General features: G+C 49.5%; 7 protein-coding genes across 7 annotated transcripts; 3 read left to right on the plus strand and 4 right to left on the minus strand.

Moving 5' to 3' along the window:
* Positions 1–29: 29 nt before the first annotated feature.
* Positions 30–1,729, minus strand: N7462_007764 (cytochrome P450; the record flags this gene model as incomplete). The annotated part of the gene is made up of 3 exons (XM_057079482.1): positions 30–182; positions 258–1,448; positions 1,508–1,729. 3 exons carry the CDS (start codon positions 1,727–1,729, stop codon positions 30–32), a joined length of 1,566 nt encoding a protein of 521 aa, XP_056932152.1.
* Positions 1,730–2,836: 1,107 nt separating this feature from the next.
* N7462_007765 (aromatic amino acid ammonia-lyase) lies at positions 2,837–4,831 on the plus strand (the record flags this gene model as incomplete). Its single annotated transcript, XM_057079483.1, has 1 exon — positions 2,837–4,831. One exon carries the CDS (start codon positions 2,837–2,839, stop codon positions 4,829–4,831), a length of 1,995 nt encoding a protein of 664 aa, XP_056932153.1.
* Positions 4,832–5,064: 233 nt separating this feature from the next.
* Positions 5,065–5,342, minus strand: N7462_007766 (uncharacterized protein; the record flags this gene model as incomplete). The annotated part of the gene is made up of 2 exons (XM_057079484.1): positions 5,065–5,135; positions 5,210–5,342. 2 exons carry the CDS (start codon positions 5,340–5,342, stop codon positions 5,065–5,067), a joined length of 204 nt encoding a protein of 67 aa, XP_056932154.1.
* A 331-nt stretch (positions 5,343–5,673) lies between these two features.
* On the minus strand, positions 5,674–7,075 carry N7462_007767 (FAD-dependent oxidoreductase; the record flags this gene model as incomplete). Its single annotated transcript, XM_057079485.1, has 4 exons — positions 5,674–6,013; positions 6,074–6,616; positions 6,733–6,878; positions 6,935–7,075. The coding sequence occupies 4 exons, from the start codon at positions 7,073–7,075 to the stop codon at positions 5,674–5,676; spliced, it is 1,170 nt and encodes a 389-aa protein (XP_056932155.1).
* Positions 7,076–8,447: 1,372 nt separating this feature from the next.
* On the minus strand, positions 8,448–8,988 carry N7462_007768 (uncharacterized protein; the record flags this gene model as incomplete). The annotated part of the gene is made up of 2 exons (XM_057079486.1): positions 8,448–8,647; positions 8,817–8,988. 2 exons carry the CDS (start codon positions 8,986–8,988, stop codon positions 8,448–8,450), a joined length of 372 nt encoding a protein of 123 aa, XP_056932156.1.
* Positions 8,989–12,532: 3,544 nt separating this feature from the next.
* N7462_007769 (cupin domain-containing protein) lies at positions 12,533–13,412 on the plus strand (the record flags this gene model as incomplete). Its single annotated transcript, XM_057079487.1, has 4 exons — positions 12,533–12,659; positions 12,748–12,916; positions 13,002–13,289; positions 13,373–13,412. 4 exons carry the CDS (start codon positions 12,533–12,535, stop codon positions 13,410–13,412), a joined length of 624 nt encoding a protein of 207 aa, XP_056932157.1.
* Positions 13,413–14,174: 762 nt separating this feature from the next.
* Positions 14,175–15,274, plus strand: N7462_007770 (uncharacterized protein; the record flags this gene model as incomplete). Its single annotated transcript, XM_057079488.1, has 2 exons — positions 14,175–14,910; positions 14,979–15,274. The coding sequence occupies 2 exons, from the start codon at positions 14,175–14,177 to the stop codon at positions 15,272–15,274; spliced, it is 1,032 nt and encodes a 343-aa protein (XP_056932158.1).
* Positions 15,275–15,672: the final 398 nt, after the last annotated feature.

The following is a 15,672-nucleotide window of genomic DNA, read 5'->3' on the forward strand; positions in this document are numbered from 1 at the left end:
ATACATTGTCGAGACCCGCTGAAAGGGACTCACTTAGCCCCGAATGTGGAGAATGATGCTTCATACTTAGACGCTTCCCCCTCAATGAGCGATGCGTGCGCGGCGCTGCGAACAGTCGCCTTCACAGGGAATGGCTCGTTAAGGCCCTGGTGGTTGAGTCTCTTGTCATCGATAGGTCCATTCTAGACGTCTCATATATTAGCGACACATTGCTCTGAGCAAGAAAAAAAAGAATATAAGGTAGAACAGGAACGAACCGGAGTCAATTCAAAGCAATAAAGCAACCGGGCAAATGCAATGAATAAAGCTTGCTCGGCGACTTTCCATCCGACGCAGATCCGACGACCGCCTCCAAATCCCCAGAAGTTGGGTATCTTTTCAGCTCCTGAAGCGTCAATCCACCTCTCGGGTTGGAATTCATGGGCATTGTCAAATTCACTCGACAGCCCGATCGAGTTGATGAGGAAATTGGTGCCGGCAGGGATAAAATATCCATCGAACTCCAGGTCCTCGGTGAGTTGGTGAGGGGGAACAACAGGGACCGTTGGACGCCAGCGTAGAACCTCTTTGATCATAGCGGCCACGTAGGGCATGGATGATAGATCCGACATCCGGGGGAGCCTGAGCGCTTCTCCATCCGTGCACACTCGGTCGACTTCCTCGCGTGCGCGGGCCTGCGCTTCAGGGCGGGTGACCATGGCCATGATGAACACGTTGATCGTCATGCGTGTGTTGTCACCGCCGGCTGCCATGACCGACGTAGCCAGGTACATGGCCTCTTCATCATCTCCCGAGAACCTCATATCAGGATGAAGAAGAACGTCGCGGACGAAGGAGGGCGGCGCTGAGCCGTTGGTTACCGCAGCTTTGATAGGCGTCCACCAGTCCTGGAAAACACGGCGGTGAAACGAACCCATCTGAGCCCAGAAACGACGCCAGGGCTGTAGGATATGGGGAAGCTTGCTGATTGACGGGAAGAAATCCACGTAGCTGCGGTTGATGGTTGTGACGAACTCGATCGTCACTCTCTGATAGTCATCAAGCTCTGCTCTGGTCTTGTTCAAGGGATAGCCCATCACAATTCGGTAAAGCACGGAGGTAGCATAGCGAAAGTTGTGCGCAAACCAAAGGTTGGGCTCGCGAAGATATCGGCGTAGCATATCCACACTCTCGAGCTCCTGCATGCCGGCATACACCTTGAGGTTGGAGCCGCTGAGCAATTGATGCATCACACGGCGTCCTTCTCGCCACTCCTCTTCTTGTCGTATCACTGTACGCTTTCCATTGCTCACAAGGTCACTGGCAACGGGCATATGGGGTCTCTCGTTGGTGATCTTCCCTCGCTTGGCTATGATTTCCGAGACGACACGGTCGGAGTTGAGCACCACCCACGTTTTGGATCCCATGTGCAACGTCACCATTTCACCGTACGGTATCAACGAGGTCAACTGCCGGCCGGAGGTTTAGATCAAGGCACCTTCTCAGGTTGGACCAGCTTGAGACTCACCCATTGATTGAATGAAAGGGCCCCACGGCGGGCGTGCATCATCTGTCGCAAATTTCCCAGGACTGGGACACCCGGTGGCCCTGGCGGCATTGCCCATCTCTTTTTTCCAGGCGATTGTTTCAAGTCGGTAGGTTTCAAGAAGTGGACGAGTGCTGCACCGCTGCCGCAGAGCAAGAGCAAGAGACCCAAATACAGGGAGTACGCGCTTTGGATAAGATACATGCTGACAGCCAACGGCAAAGAGACCAGGTGGCAGGGGGAGGTCAAGTTCTGATGCTGTTTTCAAGACCGTGAGGAAGAAAGAAATACCCTCAATGCCATTCGTACCCGATAACGCTGCAGTTGGAGAGGGTCCTCGGTTAGCAAGACGCTTACTACCTTAGTCAGTGCCAGAGCTTACTGCGTACTATTGTACTATTCCGCTTGTGGGAGCTTCTGCAAGAGTCTAGATGATTATGCTCATATTATGCAAGTGAGGCCGAACTCACACTGCGGGGCAACTAAGATGCTCAGCTCGGAGTAGCGCGGGGGCTGGCGGTTTGAATGAGCGCATGCAGGCAATCGGTGGGTCAGACTATCATCGAAATGGCCGAAACCAATCAATCTCAAATTGTACGGAGACCTCCGATAGCTCATGTAAAAATTGACATGAACCAGGCAAAAATATGCATGTGGCATGCCAAGGGAGATCGGAGGGAAGTATCAGGATGTCGAGAATGCCGCGCATTCTTATTATCCCCCCAACCATTCTAGGGCACGGCGGACGGAGCACAGAGGGGCACATCCCGATTTTGGACGACTTCCCTTTTCTGGTGGAGACCTTATCTCCATGTGCTTGTGCATACCGGAAAGTCCTAACAGGCTCCGAGAAGATGCGAGCCCGGGGATCATACTTGCCCTGTGCTACATGTTTCGTCTCACCTGCGTCATACGGTATAGGTAATGACATTACCCGTTCCAGTACTACCGTGCGATGTTCGTGCCAAGCATCTCGTATAGCGTTCGGACGAGGTTTCTGCAAATGTTTCAGGAATGAAGCCTACAGGAAACCCCTGTGTCGTGATAGTAAGTGGGTATCCAATGGGGACGCCTTGAGGATCTCGTGTAACTCGTCGCAGCGCTTGCTTGCCGGAGCATGCGATGTCGTATCAACCTTAACCCAGCCGCCTCAGTCGCCAGGGTATATGCTCACGGACTTTGATAGGAATGCAAGCACTGCTTCGGCCACTTGAGGCCTTGTTTATAAGTAGCACCGCTCTCTGACCAGCAGCTTCTCTTGTCTAGATCTCTTTCTTCCTCAGTTTCTCACTGTGCGCCCCCTGGATCAAAATGGCCCCTCCAGCCCGCATGTTCACGGATTTAGTCCTGTCGCAGTGGCGCGATCCTTCTTCATCGGCCCAGTCAACATTGGCTGTGAGCGGAGGTGATCTAACTATCGCCGATGTGGTGGCAGTCTCGCGACACCTCGCAAATGTGGAGCTCACTGCGGCATCCATCGATGCCATCGAAGCGTGCAGCAAAATTATCCCGGACAAGATTGCCCAGGGTGAAGTCATCTACGGCGTCAATACAGGATTCGGTGGCAGTGCCGATGCAAGGTCCAATGATGTGGAGAGGGTTCAACAAAGCCTGATCAGCCATCTGACGTGCGGCATCGTCGCGGATGGCAAGCAGGAGCTGTCCCCGAACAGCAATGGGCATTCCACTCAGACAAATGGGCATTCAACCCAAACCAATGGACATGCAACTCAAACCAATGGACATTCCGACCCAAGCAATGGAGTCTCCAGCAAAGCCAACGGTGCGATCCCTTCCACCAATGGAAAGTTGAATGGACAAGCAAAACAACCACGCCACTTGGTGCGAAATTCACTTCCCCTCAATGATCCTCTTGCTGCTACCTGCATGCCGGAGTCATGGGCCAGGGCGTCCATGCTTATCCGCTTGAACTCCCTAGCCGGCGGTGCGTCAGGCATCCGGGTCGACATCGCGGACTCGCTGGTAAATCTCCTGAACCAGGACATTGTGCCGCGCATCCCCGTCCGTGGCAGCATCTCGGCGTCTGGAGATCTTAGCGCTCTCGCGTGGATCGGTGCCCTGATGCAAGGAAAGACATCTGCTACAGCTTTCAGCGGTCCACGAGACGTCGAGGGCGGTAGAAAAGTGACCCGAGCTGACATCGCCTTGGTGGAAGCCGGCATCGAGCCCATCAGTCTACACGCCAAGGAGGGTCTCGCTATCGTGAACGGCACAGCCGTGTCAGCCGGTGTAGCAGCTCTCGCAGCACACGAGTCCATCCAACTCGCAGCGCTGTCGCAGGTGCTGACTGCTATGAGCGTGGAGGCGCTACGGGGGAGCGATGAGAGCTTCGAGCCCTTCATTGCCCGGGTGCGGCCGCACCCTGGGCAGATCGACAGCGCTCAGAATATCAAGGCGTTCTTGGCCGGATCACGGCTGCTGAACAGGCACGACAGCCGGGACGTGGCGACACTACGACAAGATCGATACTCGCTGCGCACCGCAAGCCAATGGATCGGCCCCGTGCTGGAGGACTTTGGTTTGGCTTACGACCAGCTGACAATCGAGCTCAATTCCGTGACGGACAACCCGCTTATTGACACAGAGACAGGTCGCGTGCTTCATGGTGGCAACTTCCAGGCGCGCGCTGTCACGTCGGCGGCCGAGAAGCTGCGCCAAGGTCTCCAGAGTATCGGCCGCATGCTCTTCACCCAGTGTACTGAGATGATCAACCCGGCTACCAGCTGGGGCTTGCCGCCCAACCTGTGCTCCGACAACGCCAACGACTCTTTCCTGTTCAAGGGGCTTGATGTCGTTGTTGCCGCCCTTACCTCGGAGCTGGGCTTCCTGGCCAACCCCGTCGGGTCGCATGTCCAGACAGCCGAGATGGGCAACCAGGCCCTGAACTCCATGGCGCTCGTGTCGGCCCGCTATACGCTCGAGGCTGTGGATGTGCTCTCCCAACTTGTCTCAGCGCACCTTCTGGCCGTGTGCCAGGCCCTCGATCTCCGCACCATTGAGATTGAGGGTCGGAACGGCGACGTTCCGCCTAATGCAATTCCATACATTGGCCAGGCCTCGCAGCGCATGTACAGCTTCATTAGACACGACCTCGGCATCCCATTTCTGGGCGAGGCGCATCTGGCTTCCACGGAGGCCGCGAGGCCCGACGGTGTCACCCCGAGCATGGGACTATACAACACACGGGTCTACGAGTCCATCAGGTCGGGACGTTTGTACGATGTCGTCCTGGAGAGCTTCCAAGAGGTGGAGGCGCAGCGAACCACGAATGGAAATCATAACTAGAATGTTCCTGTTTTTATTTGACAGATTACACGGGGGATACAACAGCCTTCTATCATCATGTTGATATGGGGAGGGTATCGAAACGCGAAGTGCGAGGGATTCACAGAATTTGTATATAGAAGGACTATAGAAATATGAATTGATTTCCTAGAAAAGACTTCTGCACACTTCTCAACATAGAGCGGTGGCTTCGTACCATAGAATTGCAGGACAAACTTGATTGTAGTCATGGGTCATCCTATAGTGCGGTACTGATACCGTCCCTTGACCGCAGTACTTTTGTCCACGGCAGCGGGCCGTTCCGCTGATGAGATTCTCAATTGCTGCTGGAACCTCCGTGAGGAAAGCCACACGAGAGGCCAAGAGATGCCATCTTACATGTCACAAATCGAATGCTCGGGTTCTCAGGTTCTATCGGCCGTCCAAGACTTTCGCCAAGAGACGGCTTGGCGCCACCCAGCCATGTCGGAATGATGTCGTGCGCCGACGAATACGAGGCGAGAGGGTCCATGTTTTATGTTTGAGGCCAATTGCCTTCCAGGTATTCCATAACAGGCGTCGCCACCCAGGAGAAACAGAAGACGCAAAATTCTCACCTTCGTAGACATGATGGATTCAAAAGAGGGAGTAGAAAGTAAACCCAAAACAAGCGCTATAGACAGCGTGTCAGTCTATCGTGCTCATAGAGAACTCAAAGCATTATCTACGGCCAATTTTTTTTTGTACGAGGTATACTCTATTCATTAAATCCACGATAACTCACAAAATCCTCAAATATATCAATGTCAAAAATGGAGGAACTGCGGGGGGGGAGAAGACCCAATTCTCCTGTTTCTTAGATCTTAGTTGCGGGCTTTGATTTTATTTGCGCGAGTCTCGGTTAAAGCCCGACTCCACGCATCTCGACCCATCTCAGCAGCATTGTAACTCCAGAGCCACTCAAAAAGCGCAAAGTCTTCACCCGCACGGAGCCTTGCGTCGCGTTCCTCCTGCTCCGGACCATCAGAAAGGGCAAACATGGCCTTTTGCTTCAAGGTGTGATGTCGGACATCCGAAGCCCGTGGTTTTCGAACTTCCTCGAATACCCGAAGAGCATCGGGAATTTGGTCGTGTCGCACTGATTGGCTGAAGATTCCTCCTAAGACACCTGCATCTTCAAAGGCTTGTGCAGCACCTTGGGCTCTGAGCAAGGGTTAGCCGGTTTCAAACCATATACTGAGATTCTTATCATTCGTCACTCACAGGCATGGCAATATGGCGTGGGCGGCATCACCAATGAGTACGAAGCGTCCACTGTCATGGCACCAATTGATGGGCTCATGAATCTGGAATAACGTCCATTTCGTGCAAACAGACCCTTCCACGTTGATAAGCTCATGGAGCACCGGGTCCCAGCCCAAAATCTTGCTTCTGAACTCTTCAATATCAGCTCTTTGCGGACCATACATCACTTTGCCGCTTCCACCTTCAGCGTAAATCAGGACTATGTTCAGCATATCGTGCTGGATGAGATACGAGACCACATGTCCGCCCCGTCCCATCCAGAAATTGACACTAGATCTTCTTTTGAGGTCCCAAGCCAGATGCTCTGGCGTTATGTCTTTCATAGGGACCGAGACTCGGTATACGACATCTCCGGGACTGTAAGGAGGATCCTCACGACCCAATAGGCCACCTCTGCAGCGGGATCTCTCTCCGTCAGCACCAAGGATCAGATCTGCTTCGTAGACTTCGCCAGTCGAGAGGCGTAGTGAGGGCTTGTTAAAGTTGATATCTTTGACTTCGCTGCCTAGTTTGATCTCTATCCCATGCTTCCCGGTCCCCGATAACAAGGCCCTCAGGAGATCGGCACGATGAATCACAATGTAGGGGGCCTCGCTAACCAGATTTGGATGACATACAGGGGGGATTGTGAGAGAACATCGCCTCGGTAGGAGCGAAACGTGCCGGCCTCTGGTCGGTCACCATACTTGAGGACCTCCTCGAAGACGCCCCAATGTTGAAGCAGACGCGTCGCATTGGGTGATAACTGGATTCCAGCACCAATCTGTTAGGCTATGTTAGATAATCTCATATTTTGGTTAATGGAAGCCCTGAAGTTACTTCTTGTAGTTTAACACTACGCTCAAAGACCGTCACACGATGACCGGCCTGAGCAAGAGCCAGTGCAGATGCCAGTCCACTAAGACCGCAGCCCACAATGAGAATAGTAAACACGGGTCGTGAATTACAAGTGCTCGCCATGTTGGAAATGATGCTGGTGGTTTCTATTATTATTCCCTGGGGATCTTGGAAATGTTACGGGGTGCTGGGGGTTTTTAAATTTCAACGCTAATGTCTGACCATCTGCAGCCATGGTATCCGAATCAAAATAGGAACACGGTTTTACTATTTCGTATTCATCCGGTCTAGCCCGGTTGCCGAACTGCTAACCGAATATGTAAGCCCATGCAGAGTGATACCTTGGCTTGGTAAGCATATCTCAAACATAACGAGCGAACGAGTAACTCGGCGCACCTTTGATTTCATCGAAGTTTACCCCACTTATCCCATTACTAGGGTTCTGCAGACTATCCTAAATCATAAACTACTCAGCAGTACATCGTAATCTTGTACTCAAATTCAAACACAGGGCAGTGATTCAAATTTGACATTTGTTCTCTTTCTATCCCCGGGAGGGGTCCGGTGTATGGAGGTCTATATACTATACAATGTGACTAGCTATACAAAGCTAGGAATGATCAGACAATGACTCATTACGGATGTCAACTTATGGCGATAGCTAACGTTATTCCCACTTGCAAGGTCATCCTGGGCCCAGACAGCTTGCAATATTCTCTTACAATAGTTCAAGGATCTTGACGAGCTCATCTTCTCCGTCCGGGAGATAACGTCCAGGACAACGGCCCGTTGCTCATCTGTTCGCGCCTCGCAGCCAATGACATGAATGGGAAATTGCTGTTTACAGTATCTCAGTCGGAAGAGGATAGCGAAGGCTTTGTCAATATGCTGTCGAGTCCTGATTGGTTGGTCGATCAGGCCTTCGAAGCTTCGACTGAGAAACAACAGTATAGCGAGCTGATATAGTTTCATTACCAACGTCGTATCATCTGAAACATGTAAATCATCGTCTGGGACTTCGGGTATTGGTAGGTTCCTGATTCTCCAGTCCAGAACCTCTAGAAACCCCCTGAAATCATCCAAATCGCCGCCGGCTTCTGGCGAAATTGTGCCGCTAGATATGGTGTCACATACTTGGGACAGCAGATCCAGAATGGAGAAAATGGGTGTTGGCAAATCGGATGCCTGAAATGCTCAAAGGTCAAACCAAAACTTCCTGCAGCGATATAATCCTCGTCTTTCATCAACTTGTGGGCAGGGGGAATATCCTGTAGCACATACATATTTGATATACGGGAGCTCTGAGGTCCTTTCTCTTTTCCAATATAGCAGGGAAAAGCGAGCGAGAACATCGTGGTAGTGCACCCAATCCAGTAAAACAGCCGCATCTCTACCAATCTGAAGTAGTGTTTTGCTAGGGGACGCATTGAGAACCGTCTTGACTCCACCTAGATAAAAAGTCCATTGGCCTGAGGCGCAAGACGACTGATGGACCTCAAAAGAACAAAGCAACATCCCCGTGGCGGTATGCTGCATGGTCGCTGTCGCGCTTAGATTTTGTGCTGCCGATCCTTTTGCCAAGCTTCCCAGTGCAGCGGTTTTCAGTTCCAGGGCCTGGGATTGTAAGCCGTAGCGATGTAACGAAGAAAACGCTAGCAGCGCCTGGAGCACTGCCGAAGATGTGGCCGTTTCCCCCTGCAGTGCAATTTGAACCAGGATGTTTCTGAGGGCCGCAGTGTCATGACCAAAGGTAGCAAGGGATGTGGACGCTACACAGCAAACTACAGGGGGAGTGCATCGAGTTGTTAGCACACCATCCCCTGATCAATTGAGCAAGTAGCTATGCTAAATTTGTACAACCTACAGTACTCTAACAGGTCTCGATCAAGACTCTCCAGCTGAGATGGGTTCCAGAAGGTTGGAACGCCCAGCAAAGATAGATTGCGCACCGGAACGGGGCTTGTCAAGCTGTGATGCAACTCAATATCCCAATGCGACGTGTGGACAAATCGTGCATCGGAAATCTGGCCCGCCATGGCAGGCAATGGGGACGGCGGACCCGACTTGCAGACAACAGCACGCCGGCGATCGTTTGGACGGGGCCAGGACAATCTGAGACCATACCCCTGGCACTTTCGATTCAATCGAGAACAGCTCGTGCAGGCTTTTGCCGACCTGACGCGGTCGCAGCTGATGGCACGACCTGGCCAGGTTAGGGAATCTTCTTGTTTTCTTCTAGGTTCTCTACCTACCTTGACATGTTACCATTTGGTTTTCTTGCATACCAGCCATACTGATCAGTAGGACCTGGATATCCAGAACATATATCAGCAGTGTAAGGTAGACGGAAATCCTTAAGCCTGTCACATCGATATTATATCTAAACGCTCACCTTTTTAGGCATTCCGCGGTTACATCGAATAATACGAGCTTACGCTGATCAAAAGCTTGGCCTTAATACTGGCTGGTCTTCGAAAGCACGTCAGTGGGACTATGGGTGGAATCTTAGGCCATCTTGTCCGCTCTGCTCCATTCTGCAAGCAGGCTATTATTTCTGCTAAATACGCCTCCTTTGCCACTGACGCCTTCAGTGGAAGGTGGCTGTTGGAACTTTTATGTGATGGAGCTTCCTAGAGAAGTGGTTGGCTGGCAAATAGGAAGGAAGCAGACTGCAGTATCTGCAGTGTTCATTTCTGGGCACCACCACTAGCATCCTTTAGTACAAATTACAGTAATCAAACCAGTATTATATAATGCAGCAAGCAATCAGCACGCCGTTCCTTCGACTAAATACTTGATGCAGTATCATATGGCCTTGACCAATTAAAGTCAAGCAAATAAAATAACTGAAAATCAGTAATAGTGCTGTAGGTAGGCCCGCCCCACCACCCATTGCGATGTTGAGTATTGGGGCGGTCCTACAGCACAATTACTAGGATTTTATCACACCCCCTGTAATAAGGCCTCCCTTAGCCGGCGTTATATATGAAATTTGCTATGGTATCGCGCGAATGAGATCTCACAAGGCCTCCCCATTCATTAGATCCCAGGCCTCTTTACAAGGATTCTTCACAATCTTTTGTAAGAAATGGCGCTATTCTATTAGTGGAATCCCTCTATCACCTTCAGTTCGAATTTCCTCCTTGTCAGCTTCACGTTACACGATGACGCGTTATCTTGCATAATTGCATAGGAAATCCCTGAGTATACTGGTTAATAGGAGATAAATTTTATTGGCTATAATTTTCCGTCCACTTCGCTCAAGTACTTATGTCTTAGATCTAGTGTATTCTCTAACCCAAGCGAAAACTATGCCAAGTCAAAACGGGAAGATCATTCAAGAACTAGGTTTTGTTAGGAGAATTTTCGACTAATCGTCTTCGGTTTAAATTGCCCGTGCTCAGGCAACACGAGGCGTTCGGCCCGGTTTGCCTCGGATAGCATTGGCATTCTTTAATTCGCTTATTAGCGGCTAGAAATTGTTGAAGAAGTTTATTATGCCAGTTTGTATTTTTTAATAACCTTAGATAGACCTATTTTCTAGCAGGGATCAAATGTCTTTTTTTTATTATTATTATTAAAAAAAGGTCAAGTCATTCCAAAATTATGTGAAACGTTTCAGGATCCATTCGTATTATTACGCGACTGCGAATCTGACAGTAGACGGTTAAGAATGTTCCAAAAAAACTTGAACTAAGGGTTTCCTTTAAGCAACCAAGAAAATAATCTATTATTCTTGCCGAGCTCATAGTATGATCCAACAATCTATAATACAAAAGTCTAGCGTAATTATGTATTATTATACTGTCAATTTCAACATGTTCCAAAGCATGATCGTCCAATCATTCAGTATAAAGATATCGTGAGGTTGTGGTCTAAAATTGGGTACTTTAACACTACCTAGAAATGTAATATATATTACTTGGAATATTTGTGAAATATATGGCCGTATAGTGCATTCACCGTCCTCTGCATAATACGTACTGAGCCAGGGCGCTCTACGGCAAGCCTGCGAATGCAGGCAGGATGAGATGGATCAACAAACAAGCCAACAAACCACACCACACCACGATGGAGGGAAGCCTCTCAAAGAGAAAACAGATGCTGCTTCAGCGAAAGATGTTTAAAACTTGATTCTCTCCCTATTGGAGATGCAAAGCTCTCCTAGGAAAGATATCCTCCAATTAGAGATCCCCTGTCGTTGGCCATTTCCCCAGCTGGTGTATCAATGGTACTGTACAGTACAGTACTGCATGGTCTCGTACTGTTTAATTCATCGCATGGACGGAGGGCAACGGAGCCTCGCGACCTTATACTGCTGAGCTGGATATAGATGTAATTTCGCTTCGGCCTAGCTTTGCCTAATCTCAGGGTGAAATTTCTACAGTCTTCATCCCCGCGCTAAAGCTCTTGGGGCGCCAAAGGATCCTGTAAGTAATCGGAACGTACTAAATCAACAAAACTCGCTCTCAAAACGACCATTATCGAACGTATGCCAGCTACTACTCATCAATATATATTTGATATAAAACATGTAGATTTTCGGTTGAGTTTGTTGGAAGTAGGCCGTGTGTTCTGATCGAAGGCAGTGGATTTAGATCGACGAAGACTTGAGAAATCCCAGTGTATTAGCATCAACCAAGAAAGGTAATCATATTGTACAGTGACCCTCGGATTCAAACAAAGTCCGATAAAAGTGGTTTTGAGTGTTGTCTGCTCTAAATTGGAGGTTAAGAAAATGCAGGCTGTAAGCCAAGAAGGAATTTGCTCAGGGCCCTAGCGTTGAAGCATTCGATCGGAAATCAGATTTCAATGCTAAACAGAAGATTGAAGGTAATAAAATGATGGCACGATTAGATAGTGGGTTTTGAGCCAAAGGGACCGATTGCCGCTATCGTCTAGTGTTTCCAATAGTTCTTTCTACAGTTATTGCACTGCCGCCACAAAGATTCGACAGGAGACAGGTGGGACGGAACGGGCGGACGGGTAGACGGGTGTATGTGGGTACTTTTGCTGGATTATGCAAGTAAGATCCAAGTGGCATTGTATGGCAAGTATTATTCCCTTGGCAGCTGATTTCGCTTATTATGGATAAATAAGCTCTAGTGATTCGGGGACCTTCCTATGCTAACAGCAATTGGTTAGATCTAGATCTCTGCGTATGCCAACCCGTGGTACGTGCCAGCGCTGTCTGAATCGTCTTGGATCCGTGCTTATCTATTGGTTGAAAAGACCGCCCCACTCTACTCAACATTCATGAGGGAGATTCAGTCATTGAAGGATACACATTCCGTGAGAATATCAGCTCTTGGCGGCCTTGTTCTCAAAGACAATTTGAGCGGCATATGCAAGTCAGACGGCTAGGCAGTTTTGGGGCAATACCCCTGGTGCATCCGGTGGATACAGTAGGTACGAGCTCGTAAAAAGCGGGTTAGATGAATCCAGTATCGTCCTAAAATTTCGTTTATCACCCAGGTCTCATACGGAAAGAACTGGGCACTAAGAAATATCTTCACCATATAGATAGCTTGTAGTCTTAGCAGCTATTGTGTTGTCATCCATTTTTTGATTATTTTCAGAATGGTGTGGGCGTGGCAACAATGGCTCTCGCGGCGACCGGAGCGGCGCACCAGCAACAATTCCCAATCGTCGTTTAAACATCTTGGTGATGCAGCCCTGTATGAGCCTCTTGAGAGACCAGACGGGAGTTGGTATGTCAGAGAGACGCATTACATAGAAAACGCACTCGTCCGTGCTGGACTCACTGGGCCCCCACTGTAAGTCAGAAGGATCAGATTATCATTTCGATGGAAAGATTCTGATTAATTGGGGTGGCAGACATATACATCGCTTACAGGACGAATACTTCAAAGTTGATCAGGGCGTACTGGGTGCAGTCAAGAACGGGGTGGAATATTCTGTCACCAAGGACGATGGAGTATTCCACATCCCTGCTGGCACGCGGTAAGTCATAACCGGGCAGACAGAATATCCCACGTCATTACTTCAAAGGTTACTTTGACTGACTAAAAGCCTTCTGGCCTTCCAGCCATCGATTCTGGTCTCATAAATCAGGCACGGAAACTCTCGTCTTCTCCGTATGGTTGGATCCATGTCAGAACGATGATCATATCCTTGATGTTAACTTCCTCCGCAACCTTTCGGGTTATGTGGATGATTGCCTCAAGGCTGGCCTGAAGCCATCCGTTCTTCAGATCATTCTGTTCACTGAGCACGCATCCTCCCTCTTGTGCCCTCCATTCCTGAACTGGATGCCGGTGTGGTTGCTTATTCCAGTGCACCGTGGGCTTGCCTGGTTTGCAGAGAGTGTGTTAGGGTAAGAATCCAGTCAACTACATGATTCTCTGACGTCAACCTTTTTATGGATCCTTGAACTCGCTAACCCTTCGCGGTTTCCAGGTATGAGAAGTCGTACCCCGAATACACCAGAAATTCATGAAGCATTCAGTCAGTTGTCATGAACATAGTCTTCATAAATGATGTCGAATTGAAGCATCCTGGGATGGGTCATACCGAGTAGGACCCCATCCCTTCCCAGAAACTATGGGTTATAAGTGTTCCAGGTGTAATTTCTACGTGAAAAATAATGCCCACGATCAAATTATAGATTGGGACCTTAGGACGCGTGTCGAATATTTTCATTTCTATGCAGGACTACAAGATGTAATGTGACCATTAGGAGGTTTCAATGCCTGTACTCGAAATAGGACTTTGTGTGCTCAAGTACCTATGAACTCTGATCTACTAATATCTAATCCCATGGCGTCTCTCCGACTTGGATGGGGGCAAAGGTCCCAAAGGCAGGCTAATGCACCGTCCTGCATATCGGAGATAGACGCGACAAATTAGTCTATTTCGCGAGTTGCTATTCATATTGCGTATGGTGAGGTAGACAGACGATGATTCAAAAGAAACGAGTAGAAATACCAGGGATGGCAGCCTGCATGGCGGAAGTATAGGACAGAGAATCCAAAGGACAGACAGACTCTGTGTACTCTGTGTGACTCAAGCAAAATTGCGCACTGCAGATGAGTACTTATTTCCATTTCCTTCGGGGCCCACGGGAGCGGGGTACACTCCCCTCCCTGAATGCTCAGGTACAACCACTACTTATATTTAACTAATCTACCTCCTACTTCTTGCATTTGCATCTCCTTTATCTGCGCTTCACTTACATGTTACCCTACCACTAATCAACATCATGTCACTTTCAATCGAACAATATGCCGTTCCCCAAGGCTCAACGGTGCTCATTACAGGGGTTAATGGCTTTATTGCATCCAACATCGCAGACCAATTTCTAAAGTTCGGCTATAAGGTACGAGGGACTACCCGTAGCCTTGAAAAGAATGCTTGGGTTTCTACGCTATTCAACCAAAAGTATGGTTCAGGTAATTTCGAGTTGGTAGCTGTGGCGGATATGGGGGCCTCAGGTGCTTTTATCGAAGCTGTCAAGGGTGTCTCGGTAGTTGTCCATTCAGCAACGATATTTTCCCTGGACCCAAATCCTCACAACGTGATCCCTGGAACCATCGCAGGAACTATCAATGCGCTGGAGGCAGCCGCTCAGGAGCCAAGCGTAAAGCGCTTCGTCCTCACGTCTTCTTCCAATGCCGTCCTGATCCCCGAGCCTAACAACCATGTAAAGGTGACCGCCGATACATGGAACGACGAAGCTGTGGAGGCGGCATATGCCGACCCACCCTATGAGCCGGAGCGCGCGTTGCCTGTTTATGCTGCCAGTAAGACTTTGTCGGAAAGAGAAGCTTGGAAATTCATGGATGAGAAAAAGCCCGGTTTTACTCTGAACGCCGTTCTGCCCAATATCAATTTCGGCGCAAGCCTCGATGTCGCCAACCAAGGTCACCCCTCCACCTCCGCATTCGTTTCCGAGCTCTTCAAGGGAAATCACAACTTTCTGGGCGGCATTACACCACGTAGGTCCCCACGTTTGTAAATCACTAAAGAAGAAAGAGAGACTAACAGCCACCGATCTGGTTCTCAGAGTACTTTATTGATGTGCAAGATACCGCCTTGCTCCATGTTGCCGCCGCCATTCACCCCGATGTCCACTCTGAGCGTGTTTTTGCCTTCGCCGAGCCGGTGAATGCGGACGGTGTTCTGGCCATTCTTCGTAAGCTCTATCCGAGCCGCAGCTTTCCCGCCGACTTTCGGGCTGAGAAGGATTTGAGCGAGATTGTGCCACGCCAACGAGCCGAGGCTCTATTGCGGGCCATGGGCCAGGACGGATGGACGAGTTTGGAGGAAAGCATCAAGAGGAATACAGAAGATCTTTTGTAGGATGCTGTGGTCAATTGGATAGGCCATTAGAAGACTTGGTGGTTGAGGCCTGGTGTTCTCAGCTTGATGATTTACGTATGGACATATGAGCAAATAAACTTGAAGTATATCCGCATACACACATGGCGGTCTCGTATCATGTAGTGCAACGTCGTTTCCTCAAAAAGGGCTCTTTTTAAAACATGATGGGTCCTGCTGATTTGTTGACGATTAGGTAACCCCTACCACCGTCTGCTTTCTCCCTTATCTTGCAGGTGAGGGGCTCAAGTTTCCAGCTCCTGTTACCCCTCTCCATGTCGGGCATATTCTGTTCTGGGTTAGATTGCCAAGACGCCCAAGAAACAGACTCAGAATCTGGCTTCGGAAGGCAAACTCTGTATGAGCTCGTGTTCCTGGAC

Source organism: Penicillium macrosclerotiorum (assembly GCF_028827735.1).
Source record: "Penicillium macrosclerotiorum strain IBT 26536 chromosome Unknown utg000007l_segment0_segment0, whole genome shotgun sequence".
In the NCBI taxonomy this organism is placed as follows: domain Eukaryota; kingdom Fungi; phylum Ascomycota; class Eurotiomycetes; order Eurotiales; family Aspergillaceae; genus Penicillium; species Penicillium macrosclerotiorum.